Below are 21671 nucleotides of genomic sequence, written 5' to 3' on the forward strand. Positions count from 1 at the left end.
GTGAAATCTCTTATAACACAGAAATTTGAACTTCTATTTTGTAATTATGTATGTCAAATTATTTTGATTTCAAGTGTTGTCTTCCTTCCACAGTACACGATGTCTACTGGGAGATAGTGAAATTGCGAAGGCAAATGGCTTTAGCAAGACTTGGATTTTGAATGAACACATTGTTGGTGAAGGTCCCCAGACATCATCCAAATGTGCTAGAAGGACTCTTTGCATTTGCAGTTGGAGGAGCTGCCACACGAGATGAAAACCTGTTATAGAGCATTAGTACAATTGTATAAGTGTAACATTTACAGCATATATTCCTATTCATGATAAATCGTATTTACTTTATTCAGAAAAGTTTGCCTGCAAACTGGGTAGTGAGTACAAAAACAGTGGTCCTCAAGAAAGGAAGGTGTATGTACAGTAGAGAGAGAATATTCTTCTTTTAAGATATTGATAGCTACTAGTACCACACTTCAGCAAGTTTCATGTAAGTAGAAGTGTAGTGGTAAAGTCATCAAGAAAGTTGACAACAGGCTGTGCTGTGCAGACAGTGGAATTGTTGATTTCCAACTCTAATCTGCAATTGCTACACAAGAGCAAGGATTGAATTGGTGCTAACTTGATTCTAGGACTAAATTGGTGTATACTGAAAACACCATAATAGATCTGGCCTGCTGAGCAATGTGTTGTATGATACAAAATGTGTTGCCATGTTAGAATGGACAACGTTTATAGGGATTTAGTTAAGTATTTAAAGACTGATCCTTTAACTTCAGTGACATTTCAGTGAGTATGTATGTAACCAATCATTTTGTTTTGTTGCAGGGATTTGTTTTCCCTTATGAATGGAACTGTCTGTAATATACAGTGATCTGTTCATAGATTCTAGTTTTGTTTGTATATTTTTTACATATTTTTTTTCATATTTTGAAACTAACGTTTCAATCACAGAAGCTTTGTATATGTAGGATATGATCAATTAACACACATTTCAATGGATGTCAAAATGAAATTGTGCTCATGTGTTGTAGATCAGATAGCTTCAGGACCATAAGCACTGACAGTTAACAATGAAGCATGATAAACCACAGTCTTTCCATAGCTATACATTGAAGTGGTGTACAGGGGTCACCTAGTGAAAGATTTGCACACCTGGTATTGTAGTTCTTACAATGGGATTTCAGGTGAATGGTTTGAAGGAGTGCTTCCCCCCTGTTGATAAAAGAATGGTTCGTATTTATGACATATGAGACAGCACTCACAACTGTGATGGAAAATTAAGAAGTGAATCCTGTAATGAATTTATACAATTATTGAAATGGTACATCGTCATGATTTCTTTCCCAACCTGTTTAAAGTCTTCATGGAACAATGCAGTTGTGGGGCTGTCTGTAGTAAAATCATTTCCTCCCTCTCCCCACACATTCCCACTCAGAAAGACCAAAGCATATCGAAGAACTCTTGTGTCAATACCTTTAAGTTTCCATGTTGATTTTCTTTCATTTTCATTAGTCAGCACAAAAGTAGGACAGCCTGAGAAAAATTAATGAACAGGGAATTGTGAAGTATTTTCAGAGGTAGTTCTGGAACAGAATGGGTAGAGAAGAGACTGGGATGGCTCAAACCATTGCCCCTTTTATGTTGCATTTTCACATAGAAATATAATTGAGATTCCTCTAAACTTTGGCTTGTAAATCTGAACATTATTTTGCATGTATGGATAGCTTACACCAAGGTGCTAGCTCATCCCTTCTCTCTCACAGCTTCACATAGGAGAGGAAGGATTAATTTCTTTAATTCTGAAGATTTATCAATGTTTTTTGTCTGATTATTTTTGTGTTCTAAATACTCTTACTATGAAATTTGAGTGTAGAAACACCTGCTCACAGCAATTGTTAGCTTCTTGCTATTGTGATATCCTTTTTGCAAATACAGTATGTAGGTGTACATATACAGTGTAGAGGAAGATATCTTGATTTATTTGTGTATGCTTATTTCAGTCATTATCTACACAAAACCATTCAATATTGTCACCTATTGTTAAACACTAACTAAAAATGGATTCTTCATCAGGCAGTTGGAGATTAGGATGTTATGACCAAAGAAATTGCAAATATCATAATGGTCATATAACACCATTAACATTCAGTATTGGAACTGTGTTTACAGTGTCATTTCAGAATGGTGATGTATTCTCACATTAGCAATGATTGTTAGTGTCTTGTCCACATTAACATTATAAATAAGAATTGTGTTGTCCACATTCTTAATAAATTAAGTGCCACCATGTCAGTTGGCATGGCTTGTGATTAGCACTACATATGCTTTTGACCATCACAACATGACTTGTGATGGTTTCTGCCCATGGCTTGTGAATGTGTCATGACACCTATATTTGTCATCACATGACATGTGACTGTGTCATAACACGTCATGTAATTTCTTGAAGCATTTTGCAGTTGTTACCACATAGGGCTTGTGATATTGTCACCCACACAGGACCTCTGTCTGCTCTGTCTGATATGATGACATATTTTTATTTTGTACCCATGGATTAGAGATTATAGAAATGGATAACTGGTGGGAGTGAACCACTTCATGTTAACATCAGTTGCATGCGGCCATTACAAGTTTGATATACAGATGGATATGTCCTGATTTATTGGTGATAGTGCAGAACTTTCACACGTGTAGGTAAAATATTTTATTGACTCGATTTCAAATCTAATGGTATGTGCAGAGAATTGCTGAGATTTTGACAAGTAAAGAACACTGAGAGGCAAAATAATTGCAAGGTTAGATGAATATGAAAAAATTTAGGAACAGCCAACTTCTCCCTCATTTAATTGGACATTTATCATTTCTTTGACAAATTAGAGAAGTTCCAAAAGTTGCCATACAGTGCAGTAGAACCCTAGTGCCAAACTACATGAATAGCAAAAATAAAATTGAGCATTGCCTGCACCTTGCATTTCCTCCTGCCTTAATTCCAAATCTTGGATTGCCAATTGGAAAAATGTTTTTTTGGAATTTGCTGTGCACATATTAGTGGATTTTAATGAACTTGAAGTGATGAATAAATTGACCCTAACAACAGTATTGCCTTCACAATCTCAGCATTAAGACTAGTAGGAGTGAGTGTTTCTATTGAATGAAGTCGTTGGTAGGATTCATAAAAATCTCCTTGATATTTATTGAGATTTGATCTGAAGAATATACTCAATCCTTATTCCAAATATCTTCCACACAAGGGAATAGTGTCTTATATTTATCCTTTTCTAGGATTTTCATGGATATGGAGCATATCTTTTATTCATATTGTGATTTGCATGGTACTTCTTACTGGGCCATATTTCTTATTAGTGATGGTGGCCCGCTGCTGAGGCACGAGAGTGTACATGTGTCATCTAGTGGAATAATGGCTGTGCGTTGTAAATGCAGAACATCTGTGGTGTATGATAGAAGCACTGGTGAACTACAGTCCATAACGACAACAGCAGTTGTGGTATAAAATTTAAGTTACTAGAGATTTTAGAGTATGGTTATTGTATCAGTAGGCACTCCTTACAATTTAATTTTTCAGGGTCTGCCCAGATTGAAAGTTCCTAAACTGCTGTTAGATCATCATCATTATCAGTTTCCTATTTAGTTCATGTTATATATAATTGGCAATTTTATGCTGACTTTGTATAAGAAAATGTTAAAGAAAATGGTAACCAAATTGTGTTAGGCAATTTATGTCTTAAAGAAATCATAAAGTGGAAAAGAAAATAGTATTGCTATAGGAAACTTGCAAGGTGTCAATGATGACCATTTTATCATATTAATCATGTTCCTAGTCAGGATTTGCAATGTTATCCATGATGTTTCAAGAGGTATCAGGCTCGCAGCAGCTGGGTCCCAGCAGATTTCCTTTCAGTAAATATATTATGTTGTCAAAAACTCCATGTAAGTGATGTTATGTATTCTCTTGAATTCTGCCATTAAGTTTACCCTTTCAGAAGTTTCATTTTATCTCAGCATTAATTGAAAATACTTAGATCTGTTATAGTTTTGTGTGTGAAGATATTTACTAGTAATCAAGTTGTCAGATTTAAGATGTATATCCCTATAATGGGATTGCAATTCCATGACTTTATTTATGAGAAGGCTTTGATCCCATTTTGTTAATCAGCCAACTCAGATAACTTGAAAGAACTGAAGTTGCCTTTACTCGATTTATTATCAGTCTGAAGACAATCGCTATTTAAGGCCACAATCTTGTACTGATTGTCATTTCCAAAGTTCTAAAATTATATTTACACAAATGTGTATAAACTTGTCACAAACTATGATGCTGCAAAAGGAAAGTATGGTTTGTTACAGGTTTTTCTATTCCTTCATATATTTAGAAAAAGGAAGCTAACCAAGATACAAGTCCTCAAAAGATAAATTCATCTTTCAAATAAAGCTATGGTAAAAGTGCATTGTACTATGTAGGTTATTAGAGTGGAATTTGAATGATAGGAACTCCCAAAGTAATGCAGATTTGTTCAAGATGGGGATTTATTGGGTGGTTTGGGTTGGAGGGAGAAACTGCGTACAGGTTAGTTTATGTCCTGCCCAAGAAGAACTATGGGCTTGATATCCAAGCACTTGGTTCTTAGGGCACTGGTATCTTCACTAATACTGTGCTAATGTTCACAATGGGTGGGAAAGTATTAATATGTTGTTATATAAATAAAAGTTTATTATATAAATATAAAATATTTTTTCTTTACCACATTTTTAACAACAGTAAAATATATGCATACAATACAAAAGCCAGATATTTCTGGCAGATCTTGCACATCATAAGTAATTAACAGCTTTCAGGTTGAAATGATGAGTTATTAAATGACATTGGACTCCTGCAGATGATTTATATTACTTCTATTTATTGCTCTCTATCCTCTTCATCACTACTAGAGTCATCATCCAGCACATGTCTGTTACAGTTGGTATCCCGGTATCTTAAAACATCACTGTACGGAAGTCCAATATCCATCTTGTCCGCCTGTGATAGTTTACTTGCAGTATCTTGGATCAATTTCCTCTGCAAATGTAAATAAAAAATATTGACCCTTTCTCTATTTATATGAAATGTTCATACATACATATACCAAGGCTTTTTCCCCCTTACAAGGGAGGTAGCCAAAAAGGGAAAGGCATAAAATCATTTCCACCCATTCCATCCCTGAATACACTCCACACCCCTCCACCCTCCCTCTTATAATAAAAAATGTAAGCATAATGCTGATACTGAGACTTGCCTTTTCATTCATTTGATATTGTTCCAAAAGCTGAATTGACTCTCGAAGAGGAATGACAATGGCAGTTCTTGAAGTGTCACCTCCCAGAGGTCCTGTAGCAGAGGATTCCTGCCATAGTTGGGGATTTCGCTCCTTGGTCCTTTCAATATGAGTTTTCTTTGTGTTTCTGTAACAGATTCAACCAGACTTAAGTACAATAGAAAACAATGCCACATTAAACTTCTGAACATGCTAACTGCTGCTTTCCCATCCTTGTGGTGCCCACAATATTGACTCCAGGAGAGTCAATGCAAATGGTGGGTGTATCGACCAAGTTATATACATATATACACAAAGGGCTTTTTCCCCCTTACAAGGGAGGTAGCTGAAGTCAAAAGGCATGATTTTACCAGTATTATAAATGGCCCCTTTTAACTCTTACTATCCTTTCACTTTTTTTTTTTACACCCCCCCACACTTTCCTTTATCAAATGTATTACTCCTTTTCAACTTCCATTTTCTATCCTATGGTGAAAACTATGATGGAGGGGAAGGGATAATAATCCCTGGAAGTGTTTATTCACAAACCATACACAGGAGTGTGGAAAAGATCACTTTGTATGAGGACTGAGATGGCTCACAACTTGGCAACCACCCAAACTACATAGAAGCCCTTTTTAGGATCCACTCTGTTCACCCCATATGGTTAAGGAGCCATAAAAATGTGCCTTAAACACAACCCACCTAACAACTCTAAATAGATAATTGCCACCAGTGGATCACCCTCAATTGTGGTCAAGACAAACTAAGAAAGTGCTGAAATGGTTTGGGCAAGTGGAATGAATGAGAATAAGACTAGCAAAAAGAGTGTAAAGTAGAAGTGGACAGAGTAAGACCAAGAATGAGGTGATTGGATGGGATAAATGGGGCAGTGAATGTAAGAGAAATGCCTCTTGAGCAAGGATGAGGGAGTGCACAAGATTGGAATGAATGGAGAGTGGTTGTCAAATTGTCAATGGACGAAAAAATTATATGGCCTAGGGGATGTTCTTGTCTTCTGAGGAAGGAGGGGGGGGTCTCCATACAATGAAGTACATACATACATATATACATATACAATGAAGTAGTGGGAGTAAACCAGCTCTGACTGACAGGCTCTGTTGTGGAGGTGCTTTATTTTGTTGTGTTTGACCCAAGCAGTGTGGCAGGGAACAGGGATGACTTTTCACTCATGAGGTGTAGAGATGGGAAGGGTAATGAATGGGCTTTGGAAGGGTGTAAGGTTGGTGCATTTTCTGACTTTGCCAACCCCCTTTTTAAAGCAAAATGGCCTCACATCTTCTTAGCCATGAATTAAAGTCCCACATTTCTCTCCATTCCCCAGCAGTGATTATTATCTACCCCAACAGTCAAAGTGCATATGGCAATGGTAACAGCTTTGACTGCAGCTAGGCAACCTCCTGGTATATGCCCCTCACCTATGTAGTATTTATATATGAACCAAGTATTTGTGGAATAGAATTACTGGCTAAAGGGATCAAAGGTATATGAAGATCTGTACACACTAAGAAGTTGGTGGAGACAAATCACTGAATGATATTTTGTTGTCAGTGTCAGGTACTGGCATTAATCAATCAAGCCAAATTAACTCCCAGTAGAAACCCGAGTTCAGTATCCTAACAATCTCTGAAACTAATATTTACCTGAAAGGTTTAAAAGGTTCTCTTTTGCTGCTGTTCCTGCTTATGTTTTCCAACTTCTCGATGTTTTTTCTACTAAAGTCAATTTTGTTATTTTTATTTCCCTCTGGCAATACTCCTTGACGACTCGTATCCTGAAGGTCAAGACGTTCCAACTCCTCCTGTATTGCAGCACATGGATCCGAGTCTGATCTGTGTACATATAAAAATTATCACCACATAATAATGCTACATTAGGTTTTACTATAACTACAGAGCAGGGCTGTCAAGAGCCACTGCAGGCCCAAGGGCAGCAAGCCCCCCCCCCCCCAACTTCAAAAGGCAAGACATTACATAAAGCTGACCTAAACACAGAAATGACACCATTAATGACATAATGTAAGAACCTAAGACATTGATGCTGTGATTACTATAATCACAACAAAAGACAGAAAATCCATACATTTTCTTTAATTATCTAAGGTAGCTACTTCAAGTGGCAAGACATTACATAAAGCTGACCTAAACACAGAAATGACATCATTACTGACATACTGTAAGAACCTAAGACACTGATCAGAAAAGACAAGAAATAGCTTATCTGCATAGACAACTATATATGGAGAAAGAAAAGAAGAAATAAAATAAAAATCTAAGTATATAAATCCCTAATTGTGTCCTTAATCTTCTCTGGACCCCGAGACACCCAGGCCTTGGGGAACTGTTCCCCCACCCCACACCCCTCTCATCGGGCCTGCTACATAGATAGAAAAGTATGAGGAGAACAGACAAGGGAACTTGGCATTGCAAAATGTACATAGTAAAATAAGTAAAATATCACACACAAAATTAAGAAAAAATAAAATAATAAATAATTTACAATAAAGTTCTATCTATCTATATACCAAAGGCTTCTTTCCCCATACCAGGGAGGTAGCCAAAGTCAAAAGGCATATACCCACTCCTATCCACCACCATTTCCTCTCTCTCATCTTAGCACCTCATAGATAACAGGTCATCCCCACATCCCACCCACTGCCCTGGGTCAGAAGCAATGCAGAAAGACATAGCACATCCAGAGAAAGTCCATTTCACTGAATCAACAACCCCCCACCTCGACCCCCTCATGCAGAAAAATAGAAGATGGGGAGAAATCCCTTCAGATTATATTAAAATAGCATTCATACATGACCACTCCCTAACCCCTCATCCCCCACCCCCTCCCTTCCCTGCACCACAGTATCATCTATATACAGTCATTCTCCACTCATCCCTATCTCTTGCCTTTTCCTTTCCTTGCTCAACAGACAACCCCCTCTTGCTCAACAACCGTTTCACCCATCCATCGATCTCATCCTCAGATGTCCCTTCATGCTCACTCCATCCCCCTCTGCCTTCCACATCTCTTTTACTAACCTTTCTTCACTCAAAGTAAAATGAAACTAACACCAATAAATGATTAAAAATTAAAACATGTGCAACTGTGGAAGGATAGCATTGGCCTTCTTAGTTTCTATCTTGCATCCATACTTTTCTCTCAGTACTCAACCAATTTTTTAGAGTTATCTCCCTCCCACCCATCTTCAAATCCCAGTAACTTCCCCATTTCCATCTGGAGGTGCAGCCACAAAGGTCTGATAAAATTGGTCTTTGGACTGAGCCTGAGATTATCAATTATGACTTTCTTCCACCAATAACTCCCAGGTAACTGGAAACAGCCATTGGGCTGGCCTGTGAGTCATTCAGTGAAGAAATATTGTGCTGTTGTATAGAGACAGTTAGTGTGGGGCATCGTAGGATGAAGTGCTTAGCATCTTCTGTGTGATGGTTGCACCTAGGCCAGTTTGATTCTGTAGCCAGGCCTATTCTCTGCTAATACTGTCTTAGAGCTGGATGGTATCATGAACAAAAGAATGCTAGTGTGGTTCTTGCATTTCTTGAAAGAGCCTTTTCTGTACAGCTGATGTCAGGGATGGGGGTGGGGTGATCTGTCTTTTTTTTTTTTTTTTTTTTTTGTGTGATCTGAGTGTAAATGTTTTTTTGTATGGCACTGGGGTACTGACTGCAGGGTACCATACAGCCAATACTTTAAGGATTGTTTTGGGGTGCCCCAAGGACCAGAGCTACACATCATTCATCTACGTTTGAGTTAAGGAACTCTACTCATAGAGAAATGATGATATTTTTATACTACAGCTGCCCCTCCTCTATGGTGTTCCCTGAAACCTGTCATTTACCATTTCTATGACTACTCCTTCTGGATCCCACATGCCAGTGTTTCCCATGCATGTGGCATAAACCAACTAAGTGGAATGAAGCTATAGAATCCGACACTCTGCATGTTCTTCCTTAAAAAAATCAAGGCACTTGGGAAGATGCCAACCAGCACCCTAGTAATTAGACCATTAAACAAGCATGGTTGTGGCACAGGCGAGAGTAAACAGGAAGAGATTAACAGTTTGTGTAAAAGAAAGATGGATGCATCAGCATTAAGTAAAATCACGTTAAAGGTGAAGAACAGGTTTAAGTTTGGGAGGGTGACAGGAGTGATGAGGGGGCAAGGGGGGGAAGAGGTAGCTCTGCTGGTAAGTAATGCAATAAGAAAATATGTGGTGGAGTGGAAGTGTCTTCCAGGATAATGTGGGCAAAGGATAAATTGGGATGGGAGACATGGGTTTTTGTGGAGCTTAGATAAAAAGGAAACAAATGGGTGTTGGATGAGTGCATATTTTGGCTGGGTACCTCCCTTACAAGGGTGAAAAAAAAATTATATATAGAAAGACCTGGAAAATGACAAATGATCATACATTATAGCTAATTAGGCGCTCTCCCAGCAGTTGTCCTCTTAAAGAAAGGCTTGCTTCCTAACTGGTATTATAGCCCTTCCAGGACCAGTGGCTGAGAAAATGGAGAAGGAAAAGTCATGTAACAACATGGCTTAACTTCAAATGCATACATGGCAGCACCAAGACGATCAGTGAATTAGAATGAAGAGTACACATAACCTAACACTGCACCACCCAAGACAGCACTTGACCATGACTTGAAGCAGTTCAGTATTGTTCTATGTCTCACAGCAGCAGTAGGCCACATCCAAACCCACCACCAACTCACTACAAAGAAACAGTCTCATACTTATATAATACAGACAACAGTCCAAATCTTTTTTCCCAGAAAGAGCTATGGAAGGGTTTGAGAGCTGTTGCAAACTGCTATGGAGCTGTGGGCTTCCTGTAAGTGAAACTTGAGGCAACAATTACCATTTCAAGGAAAACAATGTGATTGCCTTGAGATTTGCCTGTATACCCAAGATGGCCTTTTACATTAGTGAATAAATTTGTCAGGATGTCTGTTGGCAACTTCTGCACATACTTTATAATAATAGAAAAAAAGCACTTACACACATTCTCTCCTTGCCACCTTCTTTGTGTAAGCTGGAGTATCCTGAGAGTGCATTGCCATGAGTTGAAGAGGATCATGTAATTCCTCTTCATCATCATCACTGTCGAGATCATTTGTGACATTGTTTGTTTCTTTAAATTCACCAGTCCATTCTGCCATAAAATATACACACCATAAGAAAAGAAATAAATGAAAATTACACTACAACTCAAATCATGAAAAGGAGAGGCTCAATGATTTTTTTTAATATATATATTAATGACATATGTGGAGTGGTAAACACAGGAGTCTTAGTCAACCTATCAGATTGTCTCAACATATATATTAATATCTTACCAATGCTATGTATGTCCTTTGGAGGTACAAACTCTGGAGACCATTCTGTCTTGGATACTGCTTGGGTTTGCTCTTTCTTCCTCTTCTCAATTTCTGTAAGGATTTCTTCTTTTCTTTCTCTAGCCTGTTTGCCTTTATCCTTCAGTTTACAAATCAAAGCTCTGAAAAAGTAAGAAAAAACTGTAAAAGGCTGTTGCCAAAAATGAGACTTGAACAATTGTAGTAGTTTTACAGGGAATAGTCTCCAAATCTAAGCTCAACATGCCACATCATGATGGACTCCAACTTAAATATATATATATATATATATATATATATATATATTTTACACATAAACATACTAAAGAAAATCCTTGTTTCTTCTTAAAATTTACCATTTTATTCACTTGGTAAATATAGGAGTTCTTCATGAAATGCACAGATAAAAATACCATAATGACATTGACATCCTACCACTAATATGCTTTAGAATAGACTACTTGAATTTTGGTCCATGAAAAAAAAAGTAATCACAGAAACTTTAAAAGTCAGATATCAACAGATATACCATTCGCTAAAAATCATCGTATTGCTCGAAAAAGTACTTTTTAAAAGCATACATATAAAAAAAATTCCTGTTACAGAAGAATTTATTCAGAAAATTCACTTTTAATTGCGCCTCACATACCACTTTTCCGAAGTCTAGATGTTCTAGTCGATTAGTAATTAGTACCAGTAATCGCCGCTAGGTGAACCGGCGATGACGTCACAATTGCCAAACAATCGGACAAAGAAACACACGCTGTAGTTCAGCTCAGTCATTCCAATCGAGTTATTCATCTTCATGTTCGTTTTTAATCCAAATTTGTTCGCAAAAATGGCCCATTGTGCATTCCAATTAGGAAGGATAGTATGTATGGTGGAAGAAGAAGAGGAAGAGGAGTTTGATATCGCCGAACATCGCATTGTAAAGCCTTACCAGTTCGAACTGATAATAGGAAAAGCCCGTTTCTTCGTCGGAATACAGTGCAAGTGAAGATGAAGAAAGTGGTGAGCAAAATAGCGAGGAAGAAGGGGAAAGCGATTTGTCAGATTCTGAACCCGAGACCACGGGGGAGGAGACGGAATTCGACGGCGACGTTGATTTAGACGGTGCCGAGAATCAAGATGGGCCTACCACCCCTCCTAGACGCAAACGCAAAATATCTTGACCACTCTCATAGGATTGGGAATACCAACTGGTATGAAATTCAGTGCATTATTCCTACCTTATTTAGGCTATCATTGCAAGCATGGGATGGGGTCCTTTGTTTTTATGTCGACGATCATTTGTCATTCTCTAAAATTCCAAACATGGGGGGGAAAATTAAATTATATGAATTGCCTTGTGGCCATTTCTTCCTGCAAGATCGAGATTATTCATTTAAAATACTGGAATGAATGAATGAATACATGTAAATAAAATGAAGCCAAATAATCTTTTAATAAGTACTGTCAACTGTGTATTTTCTATTTTACTAAACACAGTAAAGTGCATAAAAATAAAAAATATGTACAAGGAAAAACATCATAAAATGACTATCAATATTTATGCAGTTGCTATACAGATATATTGCTTACCGGCACTTCACCAGATGGATTTACCACATCCTTGGTAAAAAAAAAAAAAAAAAAAAAAAAAGTTTTGCCATCTTGTGCAGTCTCACGACTTCGTGCACAGTGGTAAAGTGAGGACTATACATACTGTGGTTTCAAATATCCCCAAGTTTGATGTGAACGCAATGACATGTGATATAAATATCAGGAAGCAATGTGGACTTATGAAATCACTGTTAGTTTGATTACAAAGTCATGTACCATGTACTAGTCTGTTGACTCTTTATCATGTTTATGTGATGGCAATACTGCTGCTGTACACAACCTAGTCAGTGCTTCAATGATTAAACCGTGTTGGCGATTGTCTTTCAGACACTACATCTGATTTAGTGTGTCTTTTGTAGGTATCTGCAATATTTTATACCTCCGGTCCAGCGGCGGCGCCAGGAATTTTTAGTTGGGGAGGCTAAGGGGGGGCTGAGCAAATTTTTGGGGGGCTAATAGTAATATGATAATACACATATATTATCCTCATTTCAGAAGGGGAGGGGGTTAATGGTAGGGCTAGCACTGATGGCTGACAAATCTTTAGCCCTGGCAATTAAAAATTCCACTTAATAAAATTATTTCAATGAGTGTTTTAAATGTTCAATTTGCTCATTTCAGTTGGGGGGGCTAATGGGGGGGGGCTGGCCACTTTTTTGGGGGGCTAAAGCCCCCCCCAACCCCCACCCAGGCGCCGCCACTGCTCCGGTCCATGGCTTCAGGGCCAGTTTAATTCACTAGGCCTATATAGGCCATCCTGTATGTCCATGGAATTTATAACAAGCCCTCTCTGACATAGGCATAGGCATAAGCCTAACGCATGCACATGATGCATGGAGTCAGAAAAAGTAAACTGCCTACGGTACCTCAAGCCTCCGGCGTTTATCAAACGCTGACCTCTTTTTTTGGTTTCGGCGTGGAATGCTTTGTAGTAGCTGCAAAAATTGAGGGCACGGCATCAGGTTTTAGATGTCTCCTGGTCTTCTCCATAAATCCAATCGATAACGCTAGATTCATTTCGAAGCATTCCTCTTCGAAGTGGTCAGAGCAAAGTTCTGAAAACTTCGAAGGCTCCCACAGTTTGCCCGGTATTTTGCCTGCTCTGTTCACCTTTCTATCCATTCCGATCGTCGGGCTGGCTCCGTAGGAAATTGAAAGAAACTCCTCCCACTTCCACTACCATTGTTGCAGCCTGCGGCAACGCAGTACACCATTATTATCACAATTTTGTGACAATAAAATAAAAAAAAATTGAGACACTTAAAGTTGAATGGGTTAAGAGACGACACACGACTGACAATGCAAAAGCGATACGATGCACTCTCAGAATAAATATTGTTTGGCAACTGTGACGTCACGAACGCGGAATTCCCCGAACGTTCCCGAAGCGCACGGGCGGGTTGTTTCGAATAGCAGACGACACAATGAGATGAAGACAAACAACTGTTTTTGCCAAATTTGATAAGATGTAGATGGTGGAATTATATAGAATACTGTCAGTATGCTTTTTTATGTACATTAAACTGTAAATACAAAAAGTTACGGAAGTCTTGATATCTGACCTTTAAGAAAAAGTGCCTTTGAGTAAGTACTTATACAAATGGGTCTTAATGGTAAATTTTTAGAAGTGCACTGTTGGAGGGGGTTTCGGTGGAAAACGCGGATGGGTTTCTTCCGGTTTATTGGGGTGAGCCTGATCCGATACAATCTTGGCCTGGCAGCTCCGAAGTTAACTTTAGAGGTGCCAGATTTTCCTAGCTAAACTTAAACTAATTAAAAAATGGGCGTGGCCACAAGAAGGCAGCCAATTATATGAAAAAATGGGCGTGCCCCCCGAGAAGGGTAGCCAATAGAATGTCTTGAGGTGCAAGAGGGGGCCAGAGCCGTAGGTGTGAACTCTGACCCTGGATTGAGCGAGTTCTCATGTTTGTTTGGTGATCTTGAAAGATGTATGGAGGAGGAGGTCACTAGGTGACCTTCTGATCCGTGGTGGTCCCTGCAGCTGTGGTCCCGCGATGAAAGAGTCGTTCTTTTCGATGGGCCTCATAGGGGCTTCTCTTGGGTAAGGAGGCCCGTTGTTCCTTGAAAGAAATCGTCCGTGGGCGGAAGGAATTCGTGTGCCTGTCGCCTTCATCAGTCACGTCACAGGTCCCCCTCAAGGACACGGAAGTTTTGCAACTATTGCCGGAAAGTAGGACACACCGGCGATATATGTTATCGCCAATTCCCCACAACGCCCAACAAACACTGCAGTTATCATGGAAGATGCTTTCACTCATCAGACAGATGTAGAGTCTTACGTTCACAATCCCCACACAACCGAGGATCTACCCACTCTGCCAGGTATTCATGTAACTCATCCCCGACATACTCGCGTCATGCATCTCCTGTGAGACATGCACGCCACTCCTCCCCCTGCTAACCTGTCACATAACTCATCATCTACCTGACTCCTCAGTAAGAAAAAAAAAATAATAATAATAATAATAATAAAAAATTGTAAGGCGGCAGGCAGGCAGCTGCGGAAGGTATCTCGTCGATGTGCAGCTGGCTGTCAGTGACGGAGTCTCTCGTCGTTCGATGGGCAGCTGGTTGTAGTAGCGACGCTCTCGTCGCTCGATGGGCAGCTGGTTGTAGTGGTGAAGCTCTCGTCGCTCGAGTTGGAGGGCGTGGTGGAGAATGGAAGTCTGTTGAGCAGCTGGTTTGGTGGGGATGGCGAAGCTCGAGTATTTGTCGGTGTCGCGTGAATTGTTGTCGATGGCTAGGACGTCGTGCTTGCGCTGGTTGCTTGTAGATATGGATTAGAGTTCGAATCCACTTGCTGCTTCAATGTCCACGGCTGTAGAGTTCGATCGTAGAGTTCTATCACGGCTGTAGAGTTAGTCTTGCCTTCGTATGTAGAGTTCGAAATCCCACCGCTGCCACCACTTGTTGGAGGGGGTTTTGGTGGAAAACGCGGATGGGTTTCTTCCGGTTTATTGGAGTGAGCCTGATCTGATACAATCTTGGCCTGGCAGCTCCGAAGTCAACTTTAGAGGTGCCAGATTTTCCTAGCTAAACTTAATCTAATTTAAAAAAAAATGGGCGTGGCCACAAGAAGGCAGCCAATTATATGAAAAAAATGGGCGTGCCCCCCGAGAAGGGTAGCCAATAGAATGTCTTGAGGTGCAAGAGGGGGCCAGAGCCGTAGGTGTGAACTCTGACCCTGGATTGAGCGAATTCTCATGTTTGTTTGGTGATCTTGAAAGATGTATGGAGAAGGAGGTCACTAGGTGACCTGATCCGTGGTGGTCCCTGCAGCTGTGGTCCCGCGATGAAAGAGTCGTTCTTTTCGATGGGCCTCATAGGGGCTTCTCTTGGGTAAGGAGGCCCGTGTAAGGAGGCCCGTTGTTCCTTGAAAGAAATAGTCGGTGGGCGGAAGGAATTCGTCTGCCTGCCGCCTTACAGCACACCTCCGTGATATAGCAAAAAAAAAATTAAATAATACATACTGTATATACATACATATACCATAGGCTTTTTCCCCCTTACAACAGAGGTAGCCAAAAAGAAAAAGGCATAACCATTCCCACCCATTCCATTCCCAATACACTCCACTCCCCTCCACCCTCCCTCTTATCTTGGCACCTCCTGGATGACGGGTCATCCCTATAGATGCAAAAAAAAACCAGTTTTTTTAATCGCGTTTTTTTATATAATTTTTTTTTTTTTTAATCTCGTCCAAATTTGTTCAGATATTAAATATTTAGTATATAAAAACAGGTGCAAGTATGTTATTCATCCCTCCACATATGTGCATCTATCTTATTCAAAGAGGCATTAGACAGAGTATAAAAATAAACAAGCAATTGACCATTTTAGTCACTGTCAGATGCTGCAAGCCTGCAACAAGTGTAGATACTGTATATGGGCCAGTACGGCTATTGGCTGGCTAACTTACAAAATTTACCTTTCATCTTAGCATACTCTTCAAAGATTAAACACTCCAATTTCCCATAATGACCCTGGATGTTGCCTAAACACAGATCCGCCAATTGGACAGTGGAAAAGGGGTTAACATAGTAATGGGGGGGAAACTGTTGTACTCCCCGCCACCCATCAAGGCTCAGAGCTTACTTTCTAGCTGACTTTTTGCTCGCTATCCCTTAACTTTAACCTACAATCATACATAAGTCCTTGAGATGCAACTCATAAAAAACGTGTTTTTTTTTTTCTTTTTTTTGGCAAAAAAAAAAAATGGATATTTTTGTTTTTTATATATTTTGTTTTAAAATAACTCAGCAAGGAAAATAACCATATTACAATAATTTTTCTATGTTAGAATATCAAATAAATCAGTATACCCCTCACTTAAGGTTTTCTATGGTGTTAGGGCACTTCCATTATCTGTGGTTTCATGTTTTGATGTGTATTATTTATTTTACAATGTACAGTTGCCCCATTTAGTTTTGGCACAGTTTTAAAAATGTTTTGGACAAGAATAGCAACTCGCCCAGTATTATTTTTTATTACATTTTCGTGTCTGTTCATTTACATTTTTTTTTTTTTGCTAAATAGTAACTACCTTAAAAATGTGACAAACAGTGAAATACTCAAAATGGTGTAGCAGATGATACATTTTTCTTGACTTACTAATGATATCTATCACTCTTATTTGACAAGTAATACAATTAATATACGTTGCAGAGGAGAGAGAGAGAACGCAGGAATCCGTTCACGTAGTGGTCGATGGTAGATTAACAACCAGCTCTAAGCTGTGAGTGAGTGGTGTTGAGTGCAGTGACAAACTAACCAAAACTAAATCTTATACTTATAAGTTATGTTATAACCCTATTATTAAATCAATTATTTTCATTTATTTATTCAGCAGAGGGCTTGTGATCCAATTATGTTATGTATGATTGTAGGTTAAAGTTAAGGGATAGCGAGCAAAAAGTCAGCTAGAAAGTAAGCTCTGAGCCTTGATAGGTGGCAGGGAGTACAACAGTTTCCCCCCATTACTATGTTAACCCCTTTTCCACTGTCCAATTGGCGGATCTGTGTTTAGGCAATGTCCAGGGTCACTATGGGAAATTAGGGTGTTTAATCTTTGAAGAGTATGCTAAGATGAAAGGTAAATTTTGTAAGGTAGCCAGCCAATAGCCATACTGGCCCATACACAATATCTACACTTGTTGCAGGCTTGCAGCATCTGACAGTGACTAAAATGGTCAATTACTTGTTTATTTTTATACTCTGTCTAATGCCTCTTTGAATAAGATAGATGCACATATGTGGAGGGATGAATAACATACTTGCACCTGTTTTTATATACTAAATATTTAATATCTGAACAAATTTGGACGAGATTAGAAAAAAAATCATAAAAGTTTTTTTTTTTATAAAAAAAAATGCGATAAAAAAAAACATTTTTTTTTTGCATCACAATTAACATAACATAATTGGATCACAAGCCCTCTGCTGAATGAATAAATGAAAATAATTGATTTAATAATAGGGTTATAACATAACTTATAAGTATACAAGTTAGTTTTGGTTAGTTTGTCACTGCACTCAACACCACTCACAGCTTGAAGCTGGTTGTTAGTCTACCATTGACCACTACGTGAACGGATTCCTGCGTTCTCTCTCTCTCTCTCCTCTGCAATGTATATTAACTGTATTACTTGTCAAATAAGAGTGATAGATGTAATTAGTAAGTCAAGAAAAATGCTACACCATTTTGAGTATTTCGCTGTTTGTCACATTTTTTAAGATAGTTACTATTTAGCAAAGAAAAAAAAAAGAAAAAAGGAAAAAAAAAAGCATGTCAACGAACAGACACGAAAATGTAATAAAAAAGAATACCGGGCGAGTTGCTATTCTTGTCTGAAACATTTTTAAAACTGTGCCAAAACTAAGTGGGGCAACTGTACATTGTAAAACAAATAAAACACATCAAAACATGAAACCACAGATAATGGAAGTGCCCTAACACCATAGAAAACCTTAAGTGAGGGGTATACTGATTTATTTGATATTCTAACATAGAAAAATTATTGTAATATTGTTATTTTCCTTGCCGAGTTATTTTAAAACAAAATATATATAAAAAAAAAAATAAAAAAATCCATGTTTTCTTTTGGTCAAGGTTTTTTTGGGAAAAAAAAAAAAACAAAAAAAAAAAAACCAGTGTCACAAGACACAGCACATCCACAGCAAGGCCATTTCATTAAATCGGCGACCCCCCCTCTCCGCCCCCTCATGCAGAAAAGGAGAAGATGGGGAGAAATCCCTTCGGGCTGCATCAAATTTTGTAAATTATAATACATCAACATATGTTATTCTAGGTGGAAATCAATAACAGAAAAAGTTTATAAAAAATATACTGCTTGAGACGCCATCTTTGTTTTGGTAAATGTGGAAGTTGAAGAAATTAAAGTATGATAAATTCGTCTATTCTAACCTAACGTACCTACCGAACCTAACCTACATTTAGTAATACAATACCTTTAATTCTAGAGGTCATCAGGGTCATCATTGTCTTTGACCTCTGAATGTATTAAAACAATAATGGCATCTAAAGGTGTTGATGTGATTTTATTCATTTGTGCATAGCTTTTAGCAATGTTTTCTGTTATTGATTTCCACAAAGGAAAATATTTATCATGTTGATGTATTATAATTTACAAAATTAATATTTAATTTTCTAATGCTATATCACATTGGTGTGCATTTCTAAAAAAAGGTCTATCGAAAGTTATGACAAAGCTTTTGGTTTAGTCAGAACACATTTTGCCAAATACTAACTTGGATCTTTTAAATTTTGGTCCTGTCAATAAACAGCCAGAAACCACAGGGTACATACAGTTGCTCAGTTGATAGATGGTCAATGGAACAGTGAGATGGACACAACGCGTTTCTTTTTTAGTAGGTTAGATTAAGTTAGGTGGGGTTAAGTTTGGTCTGGTTTGGAAAGTCCATGAACAGAATTGTCAGCCTTTTCACTTTTCCACCAAACAACTGGACTAAATCTGAAACCACACTACTGATGGTGGTCCTGACCATGGTGAATTGCTTACATAACAATGGCAATATGAATATATTGTCTTGACTTACCACACAAGAAAAAGCAGTTGTCTAATTTTAACTGGAAAAAAATACCAAAGATTGCCTGAACTCTGAAGGACTAAAGTCATTGCATTAAGAAAACAGCATTATCCTGATCCTAGTTTTACCACCTAATTATCTAATAGGTAGTTCTATACTGCAGATTTGGCCCAATTACAATACGATTGTACGGACTTAAAGAATCCCAAATTTCTGTTGGAATGACATCGTCATCGAGCACTTCAAAGTGGTTACTGATACGAAGAAACTATATATACGTCAATGTAAATACTTTTCACAATGCAGAGTTATATACACTTACCTGTTGCTCAAAATCTTCTCTTGGCGACCTAAAAGTTCTTCTAATTGTGGAAGCCTCAAACTCGAAAATTCCCCAATATAACCGTCCTTAAGTTTATGATCAGTTATCCCAGTAGGTTTATCGTCGACAGGCAAAGGTTTCCATTTTCCATTAATAATTCTATAAAAAGGGGCGTTTGCCATTGTATATAGTTCGAGTTAATACTTTCCAATTTGTTTTCCTTTGTGTTATGACGTACGTTTCTTACCAGCCTACACAAATTGTTTACATTACGACACTATACGTTGCTTCGATGAATGACAAAATCATGTATTCAATCATATTTTGAGTGTTTATAAGTAAACAAAAAGGTATAAGAAACTAATAAGATTTAGCATTGATTATCAAAACAGAATCTGATTAAAGAAATTATAAATGAAATAAAATTGTGCATCTTTTCGTGACCCAGGATTCAGACTCATGAACCATAACCATGCGAATATAGAAAATTTTGTGGTCAATATATTCCTGTATACACTAATTCTTTCATGATACTGTAATTATTGAACATAATAATATTTATGCAGCAACAAAGTATATATACAGTGAGCGCCAAAAAACACACAAGATTAGAAGAAACTGGATCCGGAGAGATACGAAAACGGGTCACACGAGCATAGCTCTCGTCCCGTAAAATACAATTAGGTACAACTATTAAACACACACACACACACATTCGACGACGCAGTGGTAGCGTTCGCAACCGCTACTACAGCTGTCCGACTTCGAATCCCGCCCAGGGCTGAAATAATTTCAGTATCGCTGCGCTGCGAGTCGTTACTCCAACTCTCATGGCGGAGAGTTTTGTGTGTGTATTTACCTAGTATTTACCTAGTTGTATTTCACGGGAAGCGGAGCTACGCTCGTGGTGTCCCGTCTTCATATCTCATTTTATCTAAACTATTTTTAAATTCATGTATTGTTCTTGCACACACTACTTTTTCATCCAACTTGTTCCAACTGTCTATTACTCTATGAGGAAAGCTGTTCTTTTTCAGATCTCTTCTATAGCTGTCCTTGATTTTCTTTCCGTGTCCTCTTGTATTTCTATCATCCCATTTTATCAGATTCTCTCTATCAATAACTTCTATGCCTTTCATGATTCTGTAAATAGCTATCAAATCTCCTCTCTCTTCTTTGCTCTAGTGTCTGTAATTCAAGTTTTGCTAGTCTCTCTTGATATGATTGTTTTGAGTGTTGGTGTCAATTTTGTAATTGCTCTTTGTATTCTTTCAAGTTTTTTTTATACATTTTTTTGTACTTGGTGACCATATCGTTGCTGCATATTCCAATTTTGGTCTTATCAGAGTGATTAGAATTTTCTTCACCATTTCTTCATCCAGGTATGCAAATGCCACTTTGATTTTTCTTATTAAATCATAAGTGTCTCCAAAAATCTTATTTATGTTTCTCAGGTGACATATTAATCATAACAATGACTCCCAGGTCCTTCTCATTTTCTACTTTTTTTTTATTCCTTCTTCTCCCAATTTATATGATCCTGTTATTCTGTTTTTGCTTTTTCCAAATTCCATTATACTACACTTTTTAGTGTTGAACTCCATCTCCCACTTCCTACTCCATTCCTGTACTTTATTCAGATCCTTCTGTAGTGACTCACAATCTTCTTCCGTGTTCACTTTTTTCAACAGTTTTGCATCATCTGCAAAGAAGCTCATATGACTTTCAATTCCGTCATCCATATCATTAATATATATATATGTGTGTGTGTGTGTGTGTGTGTACGTGTAAGGTCACAGACTCACTCATTGCACGACCAGGTGGCGCAGTTGGTAGAGTCCCCGGCTGTCACTAAGGCGGTCCGGGTTCAAATCCTGCCCAGGGCTGAAATAATTTCATTATCGCTGTGCTTCGAGTCGTTACTCCAACTCTCGTGGGCAGGGAGTTGGGGTGTGT

The 21671-nt window shown here is 38.2% G+C and overlaps 2 protein-coding genes across 7 annotated transcripts in view; one reads left to right on the forward strand and one right to left on the reverse strand.

Annotated features, from left to right (window-relative positions):
• LOC143037953 (uncharacterized) overlaps window positions 1-4743 on the forward strand; it is a 197624-nt gene extending 192881 nt beyond the window's left edge. For all 6 annotated transcript variants that reach the window (XR_012967538.1, XM_076206667.1, XM_076206666.1 and 3 more), the window contains one exon: window positions 94-4743. Coding sequence is in view for 5 of the 6 variants with exons in the window: in XM_076206667.1 (XP_076062782.1) it covers window positions 94-161 (68 nt within the window). In the remaining variant the exon portion in view is untranslated. The remainder of the gene's footprint in view (window positions 1-93) is intronic.
• Window positions 4706-20010, reverse strand: Polr2M (RNA polymerase II subunit M). Its single transcript, XM_076206671.1, has 6 exons — window positions 19716-20010; window positions 10685-10845; window positions 10347-10500; window positions 6971-7159; window positions 5289-5454; window positions 4706-5071 (listed from the first exon to the last, which is right to left on the reverse strand). The coding sequence occupies exons 1-6, from the start codon at window positions 19895-19897 to the stop codon at window positions 4913-4915; spliced, it is 1011 nt and encodes a 336-aa protein (XP_076062786.1). The 5' UTR covers window positions 19898-20010; the 3' UTR covers window positions 4706-4912.
• Window positions 20011-21671: the final 1661 nt, after the last annotated feature.

Source organism: Oratosquilla oratoria, chromosome 23 (genome assembly GCF_046742065.1).
Source record: "Oratosquilla oratoria isolate Oo_2021 chromosome 23, ASM4674206v1, whole genome shotgun sequence".
Lineage (NCBI taxonomy): Eukaryota > Metazoa > Arthropoda > Malacostraca > Stomatopoda > Squillidae > Oratosquilla > Oratosquilla oratoria.

Excerpts from the sequence above, each read along its gene's own strand:
- Polr2M (XM_076206671.1), bottom strand. The coding sequence starts at position 19,897 with ATGGCAAACGCCCCTTTTTATAGAATTATTAATGGAAAATGGAAACCT. Across the intron at positions 10,846-19,715 it reads GAGAAGATTTTGAGCAACAG|AGCTTTGATTTGTAAACTGA; the intron begins GTAAGTGTATAT and ends TTACTTTTTCAG. Across the intron at positions 5,072-5,288 it reads AATATCAAATGAATGAAAAG|AGGAAATTGATCCAAGATAC; the intron begins GCAAGTCTCAGT and ends TTACATTTGCAG.